Raw genomic sequence first — 24,056 nt, 5'->3', positions numbered from 1 at the left:
GAAAAAATGTCCTCGGGCCTGGCCCATGTGGGTCAGTGGTTGAGCGTCGACCTATGAACCGGTTCTGTTCCCGGTCAGAGCACATGCCCAGGTTGTGGGCTCGATTCCCAGTAGGTGGTGTGGGAGGCCGATGATCAATGATTCTCTCTCATCATTGATGTTTCTAACTCTCTCTCCCTCTCCCTTCCTCTCTGCAATCAATAAAAATATATCTTTAAAAAATATCCTCAGGTGAGGATCAACAACAACAAAAATCTATGATCATAGTATATCTCTCCATATTTTTAGGTTTTATTTATTTTTTTGTCAGCGTTTTGTAGTTTTCAGCATACAGATCTTATACGTGTTTTGTTCGATTTTTATTTTGGAGCTACTATAAATGGGATCATTTTTAAAATTTCAGTTTGCAGTTGTTTGTTACTAGTTTATATAAATACTGACTTTTTGTGTGTTGATCTTGTACCCTGAAACTTTATGAAACTCACTCAATGGTTCGAGGGGTCTCTTTGTATATTCCTCGGCGTAGTCTACATTGAGCCATGTCTCCGTGAGCAGTTCCTTTCTCCCTTCCCAGCCTGTGTGCCTGGAACTGCCTTCTCTCGCCTTTTTGCACTGAAAGGGCTGAAACCTCCAGGTTCGATGTGGACGGTGCTCAGTCTGAGGGGTGGGAGCTGAGTGCTTTCCCTGCGCCCGGTCAGCACCAGCCGCTCACCATTCGGTCTGATGTGAGCGGACGCTTGTTTCAGCTGCTCTGGATCAGGCGGAAGTTCTCTCTTATTCCTAGCTTGCAAGCTTTTATCATGAATCGGTGTTGGATTTTGTCAAATGCTTTTCTGCATCAATTGATATAAACAGGTATCTTTTTCTTTAGTCTTAATGTGGTGGATTACATTTATTGATTTTTTAAATGTTGACCAAGCTTTACATTTCTGGAATAATTATCCCAGTTAATTTTGCTATATAATTCTTTGTATATGTTGTTGAATTCTGGTAATACTTCACTGATGAATCTTATGTTTATTTTCACGTGATCTGTGGGATGTTGGTCTATAGGGTCCCCCCCCCATGTTATCTTTGTCTGCTTTTGGTATCAAGGTGAAATAGGCCCCAAAAAATGAGCTGAAAAGTGTTCTTTCTTCTAGTACCTGCAAGAGATTGTGTGGAATCAGTATTAGTTCTTTTATAAATGTTAGGTAGAATTGCCATTGAAACCATCTGGACTAAGAGTTTATTTTGGATGGTTTTCAACTATGAATGTAATTCTTTAGTAGCTATAGGACTATTCATGTTATCTATTTCATTTTGGATGTGTGTTAGTGGTTTGCGGTTTGTTAGTAATTGTTCCATTTTATCTAAGGTGCTGAATCAATATTTGTAGAGTTGTTTGTGGTCTTCCTTTATTATCCTCTGAATTTTTATGGGATCATTCCTGATATTGATAGTTTTGCCTTCTCTTGTTCTTGGTCTGCCTGGCTAGAAGCTTATAAATTTTATTGATTTTTTTTCAGATAACGAACTTTTTGTTTCATTGATTTTCTTTTTTAAAAATACAGTTTCACTTTTTTTAGTTTCTTTGATTGATGCTCTATTATTATATTTCCTCTGCCTTGCTTTGGTTTATTTTGCTCTATTTTTTTTCTAATTTCTTAAAGTAGAAGCTTACATTATTTATATCATCTTTATTCTTTTATTATATTAAAAAATTTTAAATTATAGTTTATGTTCAATATTATTTTGTATTAGTTTTAGTTATACAGCATAGTGGTTAACCAATCATATACTTTACAAAAGTTCCCCTGATATTTCCAGTGTCTTCTTTTCTGATGTATTTTATACGATCGATTATCTCTAAGGCTTTATCTACATCCCACACATTTTGCATTGTATTTTCAGTTTTCTTTAGTTCAGATTATCTTTCTCATTTCCCTTGAGGCTTTTTCTTTGCTATTTATTTAAAAGTGTATTATTTAGTTTCCAAGTGTTTGGAGATTTTCCTGTTGTTTTTCTTTTTTTACTTTCAAACCTAATTCCACGATGGGCAGAAAACATATTCTGCATGATTTCAATTATTTTAAATTCGTTGAGGTTTGTTTTGTGACCCAGGGGTGGCCTGTCCTGGGCAATTTTCAATGTGCATTTGACAAGACGGTGCATTCTGCTGTTATTCGGTGGAGTGCTCTCTAAATGTCAATTATATCCGGTTGATTGATGGTTTGTTCAGTTCTGTATTTTGCTATTTTCTGTCTCCGAGTTCTGTTCTACTGAGAAAGGAGTGCTGAAGTCACTTAATGTATCCATTTCTCCTTCCAGGCCTGCCCGTGTTGGCTAGGTGTATTTTGAAGCTTCGTTGCTATCATTTCCCTTCTGAATACCTTCCTTTAGCAATTATTTTAGAGGAGGTCAGCTGGCAGTCCATTCTCCTAATTTTGTATTAAGTTTTCATGCTGAACATCAGCTTACCACACACTTAGTGGCTTAAAATAACTTCTTTCAGTTTCTCCATTTGCCACCAGTTGCCTATCTGCCATGTTTTAACTGCTAGCTGTCTTTTACCCTCTCCCTTCAGTGAGTTTCCCAGGCAAATAAGTTCTTTTTTGGGTAATATTTCTCCTGTCAGTTCCCACTTTTCCACTCTCAGCCTTCCCCCAACCCCTAAGTCACACATCTGGACTAATCGGATAGCTGGCCCAACCACAGGACAAGCCAGAATCATTGTTGGTGACAAGAGGAATCAGGAAGGTGGGGTTAGAGCTGGGCTAGGAGGTGGGAGCTTGGGGCAGAGAGGGAGCCACTATCCAGGTCTCAGAGCCCGGGGCATATGGGGAACCGGCCTCACCTGGCACGCTGAGTGCTGAGTGCGACCCAAGCTCATTACTGTATTAACACAACAATAACGCCTGAGAAAGGGGGTTCTAACAGGTGTGAGGGGCCAGTTAGGCTTCATTGAGCTTGACCCTGGGACTTCAGGGCTGCTTCTGAGCGGATGCTGGTAATAGCCCAAGTCTCCTCCCCGTCCCTGTGTGAGTGGCAGTCTCCACTCGGGTCCAGTTGACTGTCTCCCAAAGAGCAGCCCTGAGCCTGGGCTGACAGCTCTCAACACCTTCCAAGTTCAAGGCCGTCCCCTCTACCATTGTCTCTCTCTCTCTCTCTCCCACTCTTACCCTCTGCTCCAGCTCCACTAGGCTATTCTCTTGGCCTCCGATAGTCCCCACACGGTCTTATGTCCACACCTTTGCTCATAGCATTCTATCTGCCGCCGCCACCACCTACCAGTCTCCACCTGTCGGAGTTCCAGCCTTCGGACCCGCTGACTCCAGGAAAGCTCTAGGCCTCCCCTTCCGGTTGGAGGCTGGTCCCTCCCTGTGCTCCTTCCTTAGCCCCCCGTGGTGCGTGCCTGAGGGCAGGTGTAATTATTGACTCGCTCTCATCTCTGCTGCCTGGAAGGAATGGAGTCAGGGCCCCAGGTGATCGGACTGGGTGACACGCCATCTCTAGAAAGTCTCTCAGAGAAATGGGTGCTGCGGGGACCACCGGCCGGCCCTCTTGGATCCCTGCTGGGTGCCTGTACGGATGAGGTTGGTTTTGTGAAAGGGAGATTCTCTTACCTGTGCCATCGCCTGTTTGTTTTCCCTTCAGTGTTCATCCTTTGAAGGGTCAGGAAATAGGCAACAGCCCCATTGAGCAGGAGACGCAGAGGGCGCAGTGTGGCTGACTGCAGGAGTGGGACTGCCAGGTAACGGGCCGATGCGGTTCCAGCCCATTCTTCTCCCCTTTGGGAAGCGCGGAATGGAGAGCAGGTTTCTCCGCTCCGAGCAGGCAGGTCCCCGGACAGAGGGCATTCAGGTGGTAAATGTGTCCCGGACAGAGGGCTTGCTGAGTGGTGTTTACCAGGGTCTCCGTGAAGGGCCCTCGGTTCCCCAGAGAGCATGTCGTGCCTCCAGCCGCTCAGCTGTTCAGCGGACGCCCTGGGGCGGTGGGAGGAGTAAAGCCCGTTCCCTGCTCTCCTGCTCTCCGCAGGACGGAGCATGGCGAGGTGTTCAGGTGCTCGGACGTTTCTGGGTTTCTCTTACTTCCTGTACTCACCCTCATCCCTGCCCTAGTCACACCCAAGCAGAGAGACCTGAAACAGGTGAGAAGCTTAGAGCCTTAAAGTGTGTGTGGGGGGGGAGGGGGAGGCGGGGTGGGGGGGCGGGAGTCAGGGCCAAGGCCAAGACCTGAGCTGGGTTCAGCCCTGGCTCTCCCTCCAATGATCCTTGCCAAGTTCTATGGTTTCTCCAAACCTCAGTCTCCTCAGAAATAAGAGGGAGATGATGAGAGCCACCTCACAGGGTTGTCATACAGATAAAATGAAATCTGTGTGCAAATACTTTGCACATAATAAAACAAATACTTTGCTCTGGCTTAAGTCATTCATTCGGAACGTCCTCGTGGCATGCGTACTGCGTGCCCGGCATGCTGGCTGTGCTGGGTCTGAAGGCTTGTTTCCAGGTGGGGTGGGTCAGGAAGAAAAGCAGGCCAATGGCCTTGCCAGCCGACAGCATGGTTCTGGGGTGAAGGCTGCCCCAGATCTCACCTCCGTGCTGTCCCTGAAGACACTCCATTCTTGGCACTTTCTAGGCCTGAGCGCTTGGGGACCTTTCCTGGGACTGAGTCTGCGAGGAACATGGCTAAGTCAGGGCTCTGTGCCTCATCACCGGCATGTAGTGTGGGTCCTCCGGAGAAACAGAACCAGGAGGACACACACACACACACACACACACACACACACACACACACAGGTCTATTCGGAATTGGCTCAGCTTATGGCTGAGAAGTCCCAAGGCCTGCAGTTGGCGAGCTAGAGGCCCAGGGGAGCGATGATGTCAGCTCCGGTCTGAGTCCAAGTCCGCAGGCGGGAGGTGAGCAGCGTCCCAGCCCGCAGACGTTAGGCAGAGGGATGGCCCTCCCACTCCACCTTTTGTTCCGCTCAGGCCTCAGTGGATGGATTGGATGCGGTCACCCACATTGGGGGGTGGGGGTGGGGGTGCGCGGCAGTTTGCTTTCCTGTCTGCTGCTCCCAAGGCTAACTCATCCAGAAACACCCTGACAGACACGCCCAGATGTCAGGACCCCCTGGGCCCAGCCAGGCTGACAGCAAAGTGTACATCTTCCCAGGGCTGATGCTCACATGGAGCGTTCAGGCTGACGAGGCAGCGTCACTCGCCAGATCTCTTTGACCCGCCACGTCTCAGTAAGCGCCCCACTGCCCTTCTCTGTCGTGTAACCCTGATGTCAGGCTCAGCTGTTTGAAGCAGGTCATGTTCGCCTTCCACCTCAATCTCCATGCAAGAACCTCTGCCCTGTGGGCAGCAGGAAGTCCTTCCTGCCCAGATCCCGCCTCTCCAGCACCTGGAGCTGCTCGTCTTCGCTGAGTCATCTCTGCCCAGTGCCCGGGGCTCCCCACCCTCCCCGCGGCTCCCCGGACAGCAGGCACTGAGGCAGAGCTGGCCTGTGGGCTGGGACTTACCTGTGGACTCCGTCCTCATCGTTTCCGCAGCGTCTGAGTGGAGCCATCACGCCGGAGGGAGGTGGGGGCTCGGCACACATCCGCCTCGGCTGAGCCCCCAGGTGTGCTGTGCAGTGAGGACCCCGGTGGCGGCGCCCCCCGGCCACCTGCTCCTGTGGCGGCTGACGGGGTCTCCCGGGGGCGGGGCCCAGCGGTGACGCTTCGGAAGCCTTTGTCAGTTACTGATACTGATGAGTCAGGGCGCTCCTGGGCATCGTGCTTATTTAAAAGCCGTTGTGAGAGGTTCTCTTTCCTTCTGTCAGAGGGGAAATGGGAATTTATTCATTCCAATGTGGTAGCACCCCCATGCTGAGCTTGGAAAATGGGCTCCCACATTTCAAATGGCACTGCTCCCCCCACATGGCAGCCCCGGGTGCGCGTCTGGCTCCTCGCCTGGGAAGTGCCCTTTTGGCTTGTGTCTCCCTGGGCCTAGCGTGGGGCCAGCACGTGGTAGGTGCTCAGCTCCTACTTCTGGGCTGGAATGGGCGCTGGGAGGGTGGCCACACGGCACTCCCCTGAGCTTCCTCTTGGAAGAGGACCCGCCAGCTCACGCACAAGGCAGATGGCGCTGCTCCTGCGCAGACAGTCGCTGCGCACCTACTCTGCGTCAGGCGCACCCCAGCCGAGCACCTACTCTGCCTCAGGCACACCCCAGCCGCAGGGAGTGCAGGGCCGGCTCCGCACAGCTCCTTCCCGTGGGGAGTTCCCAGCCCGGGCCGACAGCCAGAAGCATCCAGAGGGCATCTCGAGAAGCACTGGACGGAAGAGGGAAGAAGCTGTGGGAGGCCAGGGAGGCGCAGGTGACCTGGCCTCAGGGACACACTCAGCACCAGGGACCTGCTGGGCGGGGCAATGGCACCGCAGACTTCCGGCTCAGGGCTCCCCTCTCTGACGGGCTTTCTCTGCTCTTTCCCGCAGGGCCTGTGCCAGCAGCGAGACCGAGAGTGAGGCCGGGGACCTCATGGACCAGCAGTTTGAAGAGATGAACAATAAGCTCAACTCGGTGACGGACCCCACTGGCTTCCTCCGGATGGTTCGCCGCAACAACCTCTTTAACAGGTGAGTGTGGGCCCAGCCAGTGCGGCCCGGTGCCCTGGGGGCAGGGAACCTGCTTTCAGCGATGCTCCTTCAGCTGCTGGGCTTCTGCTCACGTCCTGCGTCTGCAGAAGCAAGCGTGACCTCCCACAGCCCCGCTCCTCGGGGCCTCAGTGTCACAGCAGCATGTCTGGGTCAAGTGAGAGGAGTGAGGCTTGAAGTGACAGTCTGCGTGTGGCTGTGTGGGAGGCGGGTGGCCGCGTCTTCGTCTTCTCGGAGCCTTGAGCTGACTTCCCAAACACCAGGCGGAAGCAGAGCAGCATCACACACTTCTCTGCCGGCTGGGGCCTGTAACTCCTGGGCTGGCACCTGTGTTGACCCCTGGCCTGAGGTCGAGGGGGCCAAGGAGAGTGGGGAAGCCGGCATTGCTGGAGGGGGCGCTGGTCCAGACCCAGGCCTACATGTCTGCCCTGAGGCCCCATCCCCCGATTACTTGATCAAATCGGTTTTAGTGGTTTTGGGAGAGTCGATGTTGGAATTGCCACCAGCACACCCCTGCATCTTTCCCTCAGGGGTGATGGCTGAGCTGCATCCAGAAAAACAGGGGCAGGCAGTCGGAGTTGAGAGGCACCTGTTCTGCTGCATTTGGTTGCTTGGCAACAACCTGGGAGTCACATTTAGGTAGACCTTCCAGAGGGGCACCGGGGCTCCCTCGGGTCTCTGCCACATCCCAGGCGCAGCAGGTTGAGCCTGGAACTCAGGAGGGAAGTGCTGGTGCTCTGGGGGAGCAGCCTCTGCCGGGCCCTGCTGTGTGGGGCAGTGTGTGCCGTCCGTCCCTACTCCAGGCCTGGTTTCCTCTCATATTGTGCTGTTGGGGTGACAACGTGTTTCCTTTCCCAGGGGTGAGCTGAGCGGGATGGGAGCCAAGGGCCAGGGATGGAGGAACTGGCAACTTGGTTGAGAGGAGACCAAAACTGGAAGCTGGTTCACCCCCATTCCTCCTCCTTCCCTACCCCTTCAGCAGGTATCCTCACAGCCCTTAGTTTTGTGTAGGGAGATGGTCAGGGGAGGCCTGGGAGTGGACCGGGCTCACATCCTCTTAGGCCAGCTTCTCAGCCTGGGAGGCAGGTGATTCTCGCTCTGCCGGGTGATGGGGTCCATGGTGGTAAACTAGAGTGGGGAGAGCTCAGGGCTCAGGGTCTGGCCTTGCCGTGTGCCAGCTGTGGGACAGGGGGCAGGCGATTTCACCATTGTTAGCCTCAGTTTCCTCATCACTGAAATGGGGACAAGTTTCCTACTTTGCAGTGTCCTTTAACGTGGAAAGTAAAGTAGTATCTAAATAGCACACTGACCGGCTGCCTAATGCATGGACGGCCCCGCACACCTGTGGCTTCCTGCTGTTGGCATCAGTGGAAGGACATTGCTAACGTGGAACTCTTAGGGTAACGTGGGTGGATAGATGGGAAGGGGTGAAATCTGTATGTACTTGTGCGGCAGATGTTGGCCACTGTGGGCTGTGGCCTCACCTGCCCCACCTCACGCCCTTTATGTGGGTCCCAAACCTGAGCACAGGTGCGCTGGCTGTCAGGAGCCCCTCCGGGCCTCAGCACCTGGCAAGGAGGGTCAAACCAGGTCCACCTGGGATTCTGGCTTCACCCGGGGTGGGACGTGATGTGAATTTTGCATCATGTAAGTTGTTCCTTTTGGGAAAACATCTGTCCTTCTGAGCACAACACTCTGGATTAATTTATTGGTTCATTTAAACAACGTTAGCTGTGCCCGCAGCCAGGCTGAGGACTGGGCCACCCTGAGGCTGAGTGGGGAGCAGCCAGGCCATGGCACTGGAGCCGGGCCTCCCTGTCCGGCAGCTTGGCACCCAGCTCCCTCCGCAGAGCCTCACATGGCTCAGGGCTGCCCTCAGGAAAGGGTAAGGCTCGGAAGTGGCATCTGCAGACCCTTCCCATCTTGACCTTCTGAGGGCAGATTGGATGAAGGGACATGGCCTGCATGCTTTCAGCTTCAGCATGGCGAGCGGTAAGGCCCAGGACAGGTTGCCATGCCATGTGCTCTTGGCACTTCCTGACAAGCCCAGGACGGGGAGGCGGGCCCTTTAGCCTCCATTCAAGGGGAGCAGAGATACTGGACAACCACAGAGGCAGAATCATCCTTGTCAGTCAGAATGGTGCGGGTCCTTGCAAACTTCCGGCCAGGCTTGCTTCTCACAGCTGAGGGGTGCAGGCTAGGGAGGGTGGAGACCGCCCAGGAGCAGGTGCCAACGCTGGGCTCAGGTTGTGCCTCCCAGCTGCTGTCTGCCCGCTCCTGCCACCTTGAGGCCTGCCCTGTGTCCCCTGCCCCTCGCGGGCCCCTCTTGTCCCTCCCATGGCAGGGATCTCTGCTCCGAGGTGCTCTTTGCCACGGACCAGGTTGGCTAAGCAGTGGCTCTTCTGCAGACGCCTGGTATTGACTGGCTGACAAAGCCTCGTCCCTGAGCCCACGGAGGGGAGGCGGAAGCAGCCAAGTGCACAAGGCCTTGCACGCAGGAGCAGCCCCCCTCCCTCTGTGGGCTCTCCAGCAGCGTGATTCAAGGGTTCCTTGGCCCTTCTGTTCCGGGCGGTTTGCTGCACTGGTTTGGCGATGAGACTGCCGAGCTGATGCGAGTCCGCTGAGCCTTGGCTTTAGATTTCCCTCGCCACTCTAGACTTGGTCTTTGTTCTGCCTTTGCTTTTGAGTCTCTGCAACCACTATTTTTCTTCTTGTCTGTGCACTTGGGCAGAAAACACGTGCATGTCGAGCCCAGGGCAGGTACCATTAGTGAGGAAAAACGAGGCTTCTTCTCTTGTTGAGCAACCTGGCTGGGCCCCACAGCAGAGCAGCAGCCCTCGGAAAGGCCTGTGTCTCTCATCTCTGCACATGTTTGACAGTAATGCTGAGGGTGGAAGGCCAGTGTGTGTGTGTGTGTGTGTGTGTGTGTGTGTGTGTGTGTGTGTGTGTGGTGCCTGCCTCCAGGGCCACACTGAAGCAGCTATGCAGTGCCACCGAAGTCCACTGTGGGCCAGGAGGCCTGGACCGATGGTGTTCTGTGTATCCTGTAGTCCGAGGTCGGGGCATTTTTCTGGGTGAGGCACAGAGTGGAGGGGAGAAACCATGGGCTCCGGGACTAGACAGACCTGGATTTGAGACCTGGATCTACCTTTTATTAGTTAGTGGGTAACCTTGATCCTTTAATTTTTTCATCTGGAAAATGGGGGTAAAGATGCCTGTGGGTAGAGTTGTTAGGAGGATGCAGTAAATGTGATGAATAGACAGACCTTGCTGTGTAGTAAGGGGTTTCTTTGTCTCCCTGCGTGGGTCTGAGGTTTTGATGGCACCAAAGTCGGTGATTCAACCACTTTTTGAATCAAATCTTTACCCCAAAACCTGATTGAATAGCTTGATGCTTCCTCCCCTTACAACCTCTCTCTGGCTGCCAGATACCAGAAAGCCTTTGAATAAATGCAGACTGACGATCCGATTGGATATCAGTTACAGCCACAGCCCTGGCTTGAGTCTTGAGATTCCATATTCAGTTCTGGCTGGTGTCCTGCCAAGCCCGTCCTCTGCTCTCTGTTGGTGGCCCTGAGGCTCCAGGCCAAGGTTCTGTCTGCTTTCCTGTTAGCCCAACAAGAGGGTGGAGTGTCCTCTCCAACCCTGACCCGGGCCAGCCCTCATGATGACGATTCTGGGCAGGGGCCTTCCCTGCCCACAGCAGCCACATAGGTGGGTCCAGTCACCGTCTTCCTCAGGGACCGCCGACCATTTGAAAGTGGACATGCGTGATAAAGGCATCCTGAGAAGTGAGGAGCCCTGCGCCTGAGCAGAGGAGGAAATGGTGCCGAGTCAAGGTAGCCACACCTACAATGAGCTCACCACCACCGGGAGCAGCCTCCTTCCTCTTTCCTGCCCCTGCCCAGCCCTGGAAACGGGTGCTCTGTGCAGTGTCTGTCACCCTGTGGGACGGGGAGCAGAGGTCACAGCAGCTCTAGGCTCCGGGCTCCCCAGAGAACAGGGCCCTGCCTGACCTCGTGGCCTTAGGTGAAATGCTTAACCCGAGTCCTGTTTTCTCACCTGTCACAGCGGAGGGGCTGGGGAACCTTGTGGCAAGGACTGCAGTGATGCACACATGTCACAGCCTTGACCTGGCCCACACCAGATCCCCATGTTGAGTAGTTCCCTTTTGTCCCCTCCCTTACGGTAATCCGAAAGATGTTGTGGCCAGATGTGCCAAGGTGAGTGTCCTGGCTCGGCTTATTCCGCAGCCCTGTGTCCAGACGGGACCCGTGTGCCTGGAGGGGAATTGAGGACAGGAGGACAGGACATGGGAAAGAGGTGGGAAAGGAGAAGACACTCCTGTGGCCTTGGCTTTCCCACCTGCGTTCAAGTGTTAAGGTCACGTACACGCACGCTCACAGCAGCCTCAGGCCTCGCTGGGGCCTCAGGTCTAAGCTCAGGAGGACGAGTACCCGAGCTCCCTTGGACCATGTCTCCCAGCAGGCATCCTGGGCCTCCCCTCCAGGAGCCCAGAGCAGCTGGCGTGTGCCCAGACACTGCAGTTCTGAGACTTCCAACCCGTGTTCCGCAGGCGCCCATGGCGTCCCCTCCACGGGGCTGTCACACCTGGCAGGCACACCAGTCCCCGACATGGTTGCATGCGGGCGGCACTAGCGTGTGTGAGCGTGAGGCCAGCACACAGGGTTTCTGCAGGCCCAGCCCAGCTATAAATCCCCCTGCCTGGGAAATGGAGCTCTTCATCCCTGAAAGGAGATTCATGAGCAGTGAGTGCTGCCCGGGCGCCTGGTGTTTGTCATCATCCCAGAGACAGCAACTGCACCCTGATGCCCTGCCCTGCGCATAGCGCTTCACATATCATCTAGAGTGCTGCATCTGCACGCACAGGGACCGGCCCCTCCCCCTCCTTTCCCATCCCACACAGATGGCCATGCAGTGGAGAAAACGAATGTCTCTCCAGAAGTAGATTAATAAACATCATCTGAGGAATGAGTTAATGAAGACAATGTGGTGTGAGAAAATGCCCAGAGCTAGGCTGTCAATTAGCAGGACAGAGTCCCTGGCAGTAAGTGGACGGGCCTGGAGGAAAGCGAGCCAGTGCCACCTGCTGGAGCCGTGCGGTGGTGCAGTTGTGAATCGGAGCCGGCCTGCACTGACCGCAGCACCAGGCAGAGGAACCTCTGTCAGCTCCACCCTTAGACCCAGCAGCCAGGAGACCAGGGGTCGGAGGCCAGTGCGGGCCTACAGGTTGCTCAGTGTCCTGAAGGTTGACAAGGCTCAGTGAAAAGCGCTCCCCTGCCAGGTGGGAGGCCTGACCCGTGGCCTAGTCCACGTCTCTTGCCCTCTCTGCACCTCGGTTCCTTAAACGTTAAGGAGAAGCAGCCCTGCTTCGTAGGCTCTGAGCAGGGGACATGGGTGTGACAGGCTGAGCTGGTGCCGAAATGGGAGCACAGTCCCTCCTGTACCTCACACTCCCGCCAGGTGGGAGCATTTCCAACCACCCAGGCTCCCGGGGTGAGAAGTAGAAGCACCCTTCCCTCCTCTGAGAGTCCAGGAGCTGAGGCGGAGAGCAGCCAGCCAGGCTGGAAAGCCCTGCAGAATCCAAAGCAGCACAATAGCAGGTCCCCTCACAGGACCCCTGACCTGACCCCATGGCTGTCTTTCACGGTGCCCTGGGTGCACCAGGCCATGGGACCGTTCTGGGAAGGAGCCAGATGTGCTTGCAAGGCCAGCAGGGAGCAGGGCGTCCCACACACCTGTCCACACCTCTGCCAGCCAGAGGCTTAGACCTCGGAGGACCCATTGCCATTCAGCTGTAACCGCGATCTGACCACGGGGGCGGTATCAGTGTTGCCAGCTGTCTTGGGCAGATTGTGGCATCTGAAAGATGTTCACACGAGTGGGCACACGAGGCTGCAGGGCTTTGGGCTGTGGCCGTGGCCTGTTGGTCAGCAGGGGGGTTAAAAGAGCCACCGCATTTGATAGCTTCCTAAGTTGAGTAAATTTTTTGTTTTTTTAAAACTAGAAGAGATCTACAAGAACTTTAGTTCAGCCCCTTTTTTATCAGCAGGAAAAGGGGCAGAACAGGGACAAACCTTGCTGGAGCCACATGGCCAGCGAGTCCCGGGTTGTCTGTAAGATTTCCAGGCTCAGGGCTGAGCAGCTGACAGCGTGGCTGCTTTGAATTATCGAATGTCTTCAGGTAGATCTCTAGGCCAGGCGTCCTCAAACTACGGCCCGCGGGCCACATGCGGGTGTTTTTGCCGTTTTGTTTTTTTACTTCAAAATAAGTTATGTGCAGTGTGCATAGGAATGTGTTCATAGTTTTTTTTAAACTACAGTCCAGCCCTCCAATGGTCTGAGGGACAGTGAACTGGCCCCCTGTTTAAAAAGATTGAGGACCCCTGCTCTAGGCAGACGTGCCCAGCACCACAGGTCTCTTTGTCAGTGCAGGAACGACACGTGAAAGGGGGTCTTGGACTGCAGTCTGCGCAGTGGCTGTGGCACCTAATGCTCAGGAGGTGAGGACACGGCCCGCCGGCCACCATGGCCAGGGCAGGGAAGTCGTGCTCCTGGCCCGAGACCCTCTCCACACCTGCACCTCAGGAGGACTCGGGGGTCCAGGAGCCCTCCGTTGCTCTTGGCCTTGGTTTCCTGCTCCCACAGCTTGCAGCCCCCGAGTCTGTCGTCCTGGACAGCTCTCCAGTGCGCACCCACCTGCTGCTGCTGTCAAGCAGAGGAAGCGTGGGGGCTGCCCTGCGGAGAAATGCAGGCAGTTCCTGGCAAGACTGCAGCAAAGGGAGGGGCTGCAGCCGGGAAGTGGCAGGGAGCCGCTGCCTGAGGCTGGGGCTGCTCAGAACAGATGCCCCCAGCTCAGGGGACAGAGTCCTGATGAAAAAGTCTTTGACCTAAATTACTGTTTCAGATTGGTTGGCTGTTTTTGCTTATTTGTTGTTTTTAACCAGCAGCTGAGCATTTTCTGGGGTTTTGTTTACATTGAAAAGGACATCTCTAGGGCTCGGTGCCTACCACTGAGGAGGAGCGCTGCATGTGGAGGGTTAGTGTGGTGGGGCCCTTTTAGATGCTTCTGGCACTTCTTCAATAAAAAGACAACACGGCCATCCAGCCCTTCTCTGCCCTCCCGCTAGGTCTCTGTCCTACTCACCCCCATCAGCTAAAATCCCACTCCTTTTGGGTTCTGGATGCTTTGCAGTCTCTCTCTCATCCTGACACCCTGCCTGTGGCTGCATTTCTCTTTTCAGCAGAAGCAGCGAGGCCCGGAGGGTAAATGACTTGCCCCAGGGAGGGGTCCAGTGGGTCGGGCCTGTGGTTCTGTATTTTGGAGTAAGTCGTGCCCTGTGTCTTCCCTGCACAGCTTGGATTCCTGTACCGAGAGGAGCTCAGAGCTGGAGGGGGTATGGGGTGGGGGTGGGGGTGGGGGGCGTGCTGTAGGGCTGTGGTCTTTTTCTCCAGCTTTTTATTTCAGAGCCTTGGGGTTTATGGAGCAACCCCATCTGTCACCATGAGGACCTACGGCCACAGCCGTTGCTCAGGGACACGGATGTCTGTGGCTGAGTAATCAGACTCAGGTCCATGAGTCCAGGCGGACACACGTCTAGGGCATGACATGAAAGGTGCACAAAGGAGGGCACTGGGTGGCCCTGCTACTGCCCCACTGTGCGGTCCCGATGTCAGTGCGGGCTCTAGGCTGAGACCCGTCCACCAAGAATGCGCGCCCACAGACCGTGCGTGTCCCCCACAACCTCCCCTCTGCAGAGCCGCCTGCCGCTCCTCCTCCAGGGGAGCGCTGCTCTCGGCCGCATGCTGTGGCATTCAGCCAGCCTCGGAGTGTCACTCCAGGGCTATCGAGCATCCCTGGCTCTGATGGCAGAGAAAGGCTGTGTCCTCGGTCGCTTGTAATTACGTTTCCTGAGTGAGGGAGCAGCTCTCAGCCCCCAAGTCCTTGGCTCTTTCTTCCCTGGAAGTGAGCAGGGGGGCTGAGGGGGGTTTCAGCCTGGCTGTTCATAATCCTAGAATTGAGGTCCGGGGGACACTGCTGAGAACACGGAACAGGTGGGGGAAGACAGGGTGGAAGCCAAACCTGGAAAACAGAAAGGAATCTTAAATCTTTTCATGTGACAGCCGTACTCCTGGCCTGGCCCAGGAGGGAAATGCCTTCTGGTTTTCTCTTAGGTGACAAGGAGTTGCCACTCCCAGCAGCCCAGGGAACTTAGCAAAGCTCAGCAGTATGAGGACTCAACAGAAACCCCCACACTGTGCCAGTGTCTCGATCAAGGTTAAGAGGCCACAGACTGCCCACTACCCTGCAGAAACCTCACCAGGGACTGTCCTGAGGCCACGCCAGCCAGGCTGTGGGACAGGGCCAGGGAGTTGCACGGGGCAGCTTGGTCCTTGCATTGGAAAAGGGTTTGTTTTCCCTCCTGCTGCCGCCTCTGCTCACCTTGGGGGTTGTCCTCTGCAGGTCCTCAGGGCCTCTGCAGTGCCTGGCAGGTAGCTGGCGCTCAGGAAGCAGTTTCTAAATGAATGAACGAATGTGCTCTTCCTGTGTGGGGCGTGTGAAACCTGGGGCCCTTGGGATTGAAGACACGTCCATATTAATACAGCACTCCCTGCAAACACTGGACATGAAAAACAAAGCCCTGCAGCCAGTGCTCCTCAGATACTCCCAATGCCTCCCTGCTGTGGGTGGGGCCTCGGGCCAGTGCGTCCTGGGCTCCCGTGGCTGCCCAGGGGCCGAGGTTGGGGCCCACTTGCTCCTTGTCCTGTCCGAGCCTCCTGCCCGCAGGTTGGGTGGCCCTGGGGCACTGTCCTCCCTTAGTGTGGTGGCTGCTGCTGATTCTCATGGCCCCCACATTTGCCTGCACACAGTCCCGCTACGCAAGGATGTAATCATACCCTTTGACCAGCACTTTGGGACATTTGATTATGCAGGAAAACTCCACAGAAATGTGAGTTGTTGAGTGCAGCTGGCTTACCCTCCTGTTTCTGTCAGTGCTCACTGTTCTGGTACCTGAAAGGGAGGAGAAGGGGCCATTCCGGGAGGGAGCTGGCCGGGGTGTTAGTCAGCTCTGGCTGTGGGCAGTGCCCACTTGCCTTCCCAGGAGCTGGAGCACCGTGGGGGGAGTGGCAAGGCCCTGCCTGATCCCTGGCCCCTCTCTCTAGGAGCTGCCAGAGCATGACGAGCTTGGTCAGCAACACGATGTCACCCACCAAGGACGGGACCTCATCTCTTCCCCGGAGGCAGAGCTCCTTCGCCAGGCCCCCGCTCCGCGCTCTGTACGACCTGCTCATTGCACCCATGGAAGGGGTAAGTGCCCCCCGGGGCCGCGAGGCTTCTCGGCGTCAGGGTGCATCATTCACTGCTCAGTGCCCACGTGGAGGTTTCCCCGAATACCAGCCTCCTCTGCCCAGCTTCTCAGCCAGCCTTTGGAAGTTGGCTACTTCTGCGTCGGCAGATCCAGGCTCAGACCCTAGCTCTGCTCTTAACTAGCCTGGCAAGTTCAGCCTGTATCCCAGGTGCAGAATGAATGTGCTCCCTCCCCAGCTTCCTCAGACACTGGAAGCTCAGGGCACACCCAGCAGTTGCCTGTAGGAACCCCCGGAGCAGACACCATGGGGGACAGGCCCCCATGGCCGTGGCTCTCCGCACCCTCCTGGGGTGGTTCCTCATGGCCCACCTCCCATTTGAGGGTCTGGCCTGAGCAACTTCAAGCCAGGTCTGTGCATTCTGGTGAGAACAGGTCCCTCGACCTCTGCCAACATCAGGAGTCACTGACGCCATCAGAGTCCAATGTCCAAGATACCCTGGCCTTGCATTTCTCCAGATGACTGGGAGCGGCTGTGGCCAGGTTTCTGTGGCCCTAGTCTTTGCACACCATTTTTTCGTTATTTCAGAGAGGAAGGAAGAGGGAGAAAGAGATAGAAACATCAATGATGAGAGAGCATCACTGATTGACTGCCTTCTGTACACTGGGGACCGAGCCCACAGCTGGGGTATGTGCCCTGACCAGGAATCAAACCATGATCAAGGGTTCAAGCCTTAAGCAAGTTAGAACAATGATTGAGATCATCTTCATAAAGTTAAGGAAAGAAGGGGAGTGACAGTGTCTTAAAGGCAGTGGCCTCCCCTTGCCTCCAGGAGCGACACTGTGTGAGCGATGTGACGAGGTTATGGAATAATCTTGAGGAGAGGCATTGAGCTCGAGAGCATACCCTTAGTTTCTGATATTTACAGCTGTTTGTTGTGACGGAAGTGTTGGAACATGGAGTCTGTCTGCTTCCAATGATGCCGAGTGGCACCTTTCAGAGACTGTTGTCGTAAGTGACCAGAGCAAGGGCTGTGCAGTGGCTGCTAAAGTGCTCCACTCACAGTGTTTCACGAAAAACACTTAGCTGAAAGGTTGGGCTCTAATCAGTTCTTTCCATCCGCACTTGCACCCAGTTGTTTGTTTATTTACACGGTTCCATGTCTGATGTTGAGGCTGGTCAGGTGGGGCAGGTGGGCCAGAGTCAGAGGCCTCAGGGCCACAGGGAGCCTGGGGAGGCCCCTTAGCTCTGCCCCCCTGGAGAGGAGGCCTGGATCCTCGGGCTCCCACAGCAGGCACACCCGCTGCTCTGAGGCCACTAGAGGGCGACGCGACACCGCTGCCAGACAGCCACTCCACGTTTTCATTGCAAGCCCACGCTTATGAATCACTGACACTTCAAGACTGAAACGATTAGCCTCTTCATGTGGGGCTTGTAATTATTTGAACAACTGCCTCTGTTTAGCTGCAGTCCCGTTGCTAAGGGACTAGGTCAGCCAGTAGGAACGTGGAACAGAATATTTTGCCCTGGGCTGCACCAGTGCTTGACTTGACCTGGCTTAAGGGCAATGCCACAGGGCTCTTTCCTGGAACCACCCTGCGCTTCGCTGTCAGGATGGGGTGGGCACGTCCAGTCTCTGAGGATGGCCGTTACATGTGCTGGCATATGAGCCATCGCCAGTCATTAAGTCAAATCCTGTCTGATACCAAGGGAGAAAATGGCACCACAGAAAAGTTGCAAGTGTTTAGCATGAAAGGGACTGGGACCCTGTTTATGTCCAGTCACAAGTCACCCCTCAGTTTGCAGATGGCGCTTCATCCAAAGCCAGAAGCTGCGTTAGTCAAGGAAGCAGACTTAGAACAGGAAAACCCTCAGGGTTTGGTCAGATCACCCCTTAAAGGTCCATTTGGGGAGTTAGTACTTCTTTTAGTCTTTGCCGTCCTTATCATTATTTCCATTCATTTCAGTTCCTGGTTTCCTGTAGGTACAGCCTTGAAAACCACGGCTATAGGACAGGTAGCCCGCGTGCAGGTCTTTGATAGCTGCTCTTGACGAGAGGGGCTGCTTGTTGAAGTGGAGTTACCTGTTTCAGAACTCCAGAAACTTGATTAAAACTGGCTGTTTGAAAACAACCCTCCCCCCCCCAAAAAAAAACACAACACAAAAAAAAAACAAAAAACTTGCTGTTTGTGCTGGCTAGGTTGGTAAACTAATTTCCTAAACAAGGGAGCTTGGGAATTCACCCAGACCTCTCAGCTAAGATGCGAGGCAGGGGTCTGGCCCTGCCAAGGGCTCAGCCGTGAGGAGAGCTTGGCTTTGGCTGGGTCATGACTGTAATTACTGCTCTGGGGGAAAGGACTCTTGCAAAATCAAATAGTGTTAATAACCAGCTTACCCTCGCACAGGTGCCCGGGAGATGAGACTGACCATTCAGGTGCCTGTTTTCTAAATAGCTTGGAGGGTTCGGAGAGAGCCAGGGACTGTTTGTCCATGGAAACAGCCAGACGGACTCCACAGTGTGGAATGGAAGATGAGGCCCTTGAGACTGGCAGCCCCACTGCCAGGCTATCTAATTGACTTCTGTGCAAGATGTGTAGTAATATTCAAATGAGGACATCACCACCCAAGGACAGCAGGCATTTCCACAACTGATTAGGAGAAGGAAAAGTGGAGGCAATTACTTATAAGCTATCTGTACCATTGAAACCAGTGGTGAGAGCTCCGTCTAGCCAGCAAGTTCCCACGAGGTGAATGGTGCTCTCACCCAGGTGAGTGAGATTGGGTGAGTCATCTGGGTTCTGGCTCTATCTCGGCCTTACCTGGCAGGTTCCGGGTACACTGAGGCGCTCCTGCCACTGCGGGTGCATGGGCTCACTTTGATGCGGTCGGTCCCGGAAGGGAGGGCCCCTATTGCACAAAGACGCCTGCAGCGTGAGCAGCCCCTTTGGCTGATTCGGCTGTTGGTCCCTGCAGACTCGGAGTGGCTGTTGGGCATGCTTCTCCAGCACTCAGTTCCGTCCCCCTCCCTGGTTCTCCAGGCTGGCCAGGGGTGTGCTGTTTGGTTGGCAAAGAATACAGTTGAATGGGCTGAATTTTTACTTTTGCATTTCTGGTTGAAATAGTCTAAAATCTTGGTAGATTTTAGTCAAGGTTTGAGAGTTACTTACAACAGGTCCAGGAGTCTCCCCCTTGCTTTCTGCAGTTTCAGTTACCTGTAGTCAGCCATGGTCTGGAAAATATTAAGTGAAAAATTCCAGAAATAAACAATTTATAAGTTTTAAACTGCACACCCACCCTTCTGAGTATGGTGATGAAATCTTACTTGGTCCCTGCCAGGATGGGGATGACCCTTTGTCTAATGTTTCCATGCTGGGTGCTACCCACCCGCTGGTCACATGGCAGCCGTCTGCATTGTCAGATCGACTGTCACGGCATCACAGTGCCTGTGTTCACGGAACCCTTATTCTACTCAGTGCTGCATTCACATAACTTTTACTGCAGTTTGTTGTTGTAATTGCTCTATTTTATCATTAGTTATTGTTAATATCTTGCTGCGCCTAGTTTATAAATTAAACTATCATAGGCATGTATGCATAGGAAAAACATAGAACATGTAGGGTTCGGTATCATACGTGGTTTCAGGCATCCTTTGGGGTTCTTGGACTGTAGCCCCCTGGGTAATGAGGGACTACTGTGTGTGATATTTGCTGAAACTGTATCCATCCACCCATGATGCCAGGATTCTTCAAAGCATCACAGAAAAGGTTCTTCTACCTTAAAAACTTCTGTTTGAGCAGGGGGAGTCCAGGTGCCTGTGGGACAGAGGCCTGCTGAGTGCACAGGTTTCCATGCAGACAGGTCAGTGGGAAGGTTATTGCCACGTGAAGACTGCGAGGTCACAGAGGGACCATGTTCTGGGCTCCCCTGGATGCCTCATATACACACCACTGACCTAGGCCACTGGCAAGAGGGCCGTTCCCCCTTCCCCTCAGGGGCCTCTGTTGAGAAAGCTCAGCACCTGCTCACCTGACAGGAGAACTGGCTGTGGGAACCCAGTGTATCTCAGAGGCTGAGGCCATAAACTAGTAACAGCCCCCCAGAGCCACTTCCAGGGCACTGCTGCCCCTGCCTGCTGGGCACTCGTCCCTCCCCGACCTGCCTGGCCCCCAGCCAGCTCTCCAGCTATTTGCTGCTTGGACTTGCACTGTGACAGGCAGGTCCCAGCCTGCTGGTGATGAAGGGGTGCTTCCTGGGGGCACAGGCAGCTTGTGGCACACCTGGCCTTCTCGTCTTGTTCTACTTCAAAAGATCCACTTGTAGACATTTCAGAGGTCAGAGAGGCTGAGTCTTTGCTGGAATTTGTGGGACTGTTATGCAGGTGCAGGGCTGATGCTGAACCCTTTTATCTTTCAAACCCAGGACTTAAGAAGCCAGCAAATAGCCCTTCTAGACTGACATATGGAGGTGCAGAGTAGCATTTCCTTGAATCGTCCCTCCGTTTTCATCTAACAGGTGATATGAATTTGGATGGAGACGTCACTTTATTTTCTTTCTTCAAGTTCACATTGGATTATAGCTAATCTTTTTGTACAAGGGCAATGCTCGCATATGCTGGAGGCAGAATTCGGAGACCGTTTCCAGGGCATCCTTTCCAACACATTCAATCAGTTTCCCACTGCCTTTTAACGCAGCTGTCATTCTGCCGTGCGACCTGTCTGCCCACAGGCCACTCTGCTGTCGCCCGCCTGCTGCCTCGCTGCCCAGACAGGGTCCCATCCAGGGCCTCGCCCAGGGCTGTAGGCATGTGCCAGCTCAGTAGCATCTACGAGGTACTGTCCTAGGAGGACCTGGGTCTACAAATTGGGATACACAGTTCAGAGAAAAGTCGCCCCATCTCCCAGGCTAGCATTTCAGGGCCTTTTCCCTTTCCTCCCAGTTCACCAAGTCCTGGCAAGTCTCCATCTTGATTCACGCTCAGCCCCCAGCCCAGTGTCCCAGTTGTTTCTTAGTTTATCAAGATCCATACAGCCTTGGTCTCCATCAGCAATTCTTTTAGAAAGAAATACACCCATAGAGAATGGAAGCCCCAAGTGGTGATGCTGCTGTGAGCAGTGCCCAACCCATCAACCATGCAACCGCGTGGACCTTCAGATGTGCCTGGTCCTCCGGGCCTGTTTCAGCCCCTGCTCAGGGCTGGCCCGGTGTGTGGGAGCCCAGCCCTGCCAGGCCCCGGCTCAGCCCTCTGTGCTTGCTCTGCAGGGCCTGATGCACTCCAGCGGCCCTGTGGGCCGGCACCGGCAGCTGGTCCTGGTTCTGGAGGGGGAGCTCTACCTCATCCCTTTCGCCCTCCTGAAAGGAAGCTCCTCCAACGAGTACCTGTATGAACGCTTCACCCTCATCGCTGTCCCGTCCATCCGCGCCCTCGGCCCGCAGTCCAAGGTAAGGCTCTGGCAGGCCTGTTGGTGCCACGCTCTCAGGTCCGCAAGGGCGTGGTCTTCGGCCAGACTGGGGTCTGAAGTGATAGGATGTGATCTCTTCAAACTGCTGATTGTATAGCTTGCAGGTTGGGGTGACTTCAGATCTGTCCGAAGGCAGGGGCACAGCCCTCCTGACCCGACAGTTCTTCGCTGCTTCAGGAAGCCACGATATGGGTCGTCTCTCTTTCAATTTCTTTGCTGTGACATCAGGGTTGTGAGCTACTCAGAGGCACTAAGCCAGGCTGGAGGCCACAGGCTGAGTACCCGAGTGCCTTGCTCATCCCACCCTCCAGCTGCCCAGCAGAGGGCCACAGGCAGCAATGGTGGACAAGATTAGTGTCAAGTGGGAAAGAGTGCCATCGGCCAACGAAAGAACTGAAACAAATGAGGCAGCTTTCAGGGGACAGGAAGGTACTTGGGTTTCATTCAGCAAAAATGTCAGCATGAGAAGAACCCCCCATGAAAATAAGGGGGGGCAACAGTGGGCCATCCAGTCATACGTCTCACCTGTCAGCCACCCTTGGCCCTGCCCACCTGACTAGAGAGCCTTTTCAGCCAACCCTGAATTCTTTCCCCCTTTTCCAAACTCAGAGACCCTGAAACCCTGGCTTCCTTCTGGTCCTTCACGGCCCGATGCTCCCCGCTCTCCTGGCCCAGCTGCTCGACTGTCATTACCACCAGGACCTGAATGAAATGCTTAGCTTCAAACTTAGATGCCCTCTAGCTGCCAGCTACTCTCAGAGCCCCTCAGAGCACCAGGCGGGGCTTGGTCAGATGGGCCACCTGTGCGGGGAGAGTGTCTGCAGGTTGAAACACCCAGACCCGAGGCCCAGGGTGCAAGTGGCCCCCAGGGGACCTGCCCGACCAGCCTCTGTTGGCTTTGGTCACTGGCATGGTTTAAACCACGTCATTTCTGCTTCCCGGGGCTTTGGAGGTCTTAGTTTCGGCTATTTTTGTTGCTGAATCGTACCTTTCTCATGGGACAGAATCAGTTCAAAGTGAAAGAAATTATTTTTCTGAGTTTTGTTCTTCTGCCCTTGGTTGACTGAATCCCAGATGCGAAGTGAGCTGGCCTGGTTGGATGCTGCTCCACACAGGCAGGCTCACTGCACCTGCTGTCAGGAGCACCCCAGGATCAGAGATCGCCTCTGCTGAGCGCGCTTCATGTCGGTGACAGCAGTGAGCTGGCTGTTTGCCAATGTCACGAGGGGATGGAAGAGTCCTGTCTCCTGACAGGCACCCAATAGGCATTTCTCTACCCAAAGTCTAAACATCAAAAAAGTTATTTTGAAATAATATTTGAATTTATGTTTTCCAGAAAGCACCAAAAGACATCATGGCAGGAAAATCAGAACTTTGTTGGGACTTCTTTTTGCTGACTTTATAATTCAGTGATGTCTTTATTTTGCAACATACACCGTGGAAGGGAACTATAATCTTTTCAGAACGCCATGTCTCTGAAGGACTTAATTTGGCCCTGTTTCCCCTGAGTTGACTTGCTTTGTAAACAAAGCCACCCCTACGCCCTGACTCATCAGGAGTGGGTTCCCCTTACTTAGGGGCACACAGGGAGGGCCTGTAGGGGTGAAGCTCAGAGCAGGCAGGCACCACAGACCTTCGCCTCCAACACGTTCTGTCCCATAAATACCTGCTCCCACCCCTCCTGGGGTTTGACGAATGGGAAGCAACCTTCTTACCACCCAGTCCTGATTATTTTCTGAGCTTGTCACAGGGGAGCTGGCCTTCCCTGGGCTCCTGAGAAGCCCGGCCAGTCTAACAGTGGTTTGCTTGTCCTTCCTCCCTCCCAGTCTCACCTGAGGAAAACCCCGCCCACCTACTCCAGCTCCACCTCCATGGCAGCTGTCATTGGCAACCCGAAGCTCCCGTCAGCAGTGATGGACAGGTGGCTGTGGGGGCCGATGCCATCAGCCGAAGAGGAAGCCTATATGGTGTCTGAGCTGCTGGGCTGCCAGCCCCTGGTGGGCAGTGTGGCCACCAAAGAGCGGGTCATGAGTGCCCTGACCCAGGCTGAGTGTGTCCACTTTGCCACCCACATCTCTTGGAAACTCTCGGCCTTGGTCCTCACGCCCAGTGTGGATGGCAACCCTGCCAGCAGCAAGAGCTCCTTCGGCCACCCCTACACAATCCCCGAGTCCCTGCGGGTGCAGGACGACACCAGTGATGGGGAGAGCATCTCGGATTGCCCACCCCTGCAGGAGCTGCTGCTCACAGCTGCCGACATCCTGGACCTGCGGCTTCCGGTGAAGCTGGTGGTCCTCGGCTCCTCTCAGGAGTCCAGCAGCAAAGTCACGGCCGATGGGGTCATCGCGCTGACACGGGCCTTCCTGGCTGCGGGTGCACAGTGTGTTCTCGTGTCTCTGTGGCCTGTGCCTGTGGCTGCTTCCAAGATGTTTCTCCATGCCTTCTACTCGTCCCTGCTGAACAGCCTGAAAGCCAGCGCAGCCCTGGGAGAGGCCATGAAGGTGGTGCAGAGCAGCAAGGCCTTCTCGCACCCCTCCAACTGGGCAGGTGAGCGCAGGGCCGCCAGCTGGCACCTCTGTCAGGGACCTCCCCCAGCTCAGCAGTCCTCACAGCCGGGGAGAGGTGGCGAGGGCAGGGCGGGGCAC

At 54.5% G+C, this 24,056-nt stretch overlaps 1 protein-coding gene and 1 long non-coding RNA gene across 4 annotated transcripts in view; one reads left to right on the top strand and one right to left on the bottom strand.

The window, feature by feature from the left end:
- The window catches only part of TTC28 (tetratricopeptide repeat domain 28), a 392,003-nt gene that overhangs the window by 350,125 nt on the left and 17,822 nt on the right, over positions 1-24,056 (top strand). For both annotated transcript variants that reach the window (XM_028146798.2, XM_008142485.3), the window contains exons 13-16: positions 6,464-6,604; positions 15,809-15,953; positions 21,212-21,391; positions 23,238-23,958. In XM_028146798.2, coding sequence (XP_028002599.2) covers positions 6,464-6,604; positions 15,809-15,953; positions 21,212-21,391; positions 23,238-23,958 — 1,187 coding nt within the window. The remainder of the gene's footprint in view (positions 1-6,463; positions 6,605-15,808; positions 15,954-21,211; positions 21,392-23,237; positions 23,959-24,056) is intronic.
- Positions 14,086-24,056, bottom strand: part of LOC114231877 (uncharacterized) — a 47,131-nt gene continuing 37,160 nt past the window's right edge. For both annotated transcript variants that reach the window (XR_003617873.2, XR_008555251.1), the window contains exons 6-9: positions 19,120-19,181; positions 18,772-19,006; positions 15,087-15,216; positions 14,086-14,726 (exon numbers count right to left, since the gene is read on the bottom strand). This is a non-coding gene — a long non-coding RNA (uncharacterized LOC114231877). The remainder of the gene's footprint in view (positions 14,727-15,086; positions 15,217-18,771; positions 19,007-19,119; positions 19,182-24,056) is intronic.

Source organism: Eptesicus fuscus, chromosome 23 (assembly GCF_027574615.1).
Source record: "Eptesicus fuscus isolate TK198812 chromosome 23, DD_ASM_mEF_20220401, whole genome shotgun sequence".
Lineage (NCBI taxonomy): Eukaryota > Metazoa > Chordata > Mammalia > Chiroptera > Vespertilionidae > Eptesicus > Eptesicus fuscus.
Note: the sequence above shows the minus strand (reverse complement) of the source record. Positions and strands in the feature narration are given on the sequence as shown.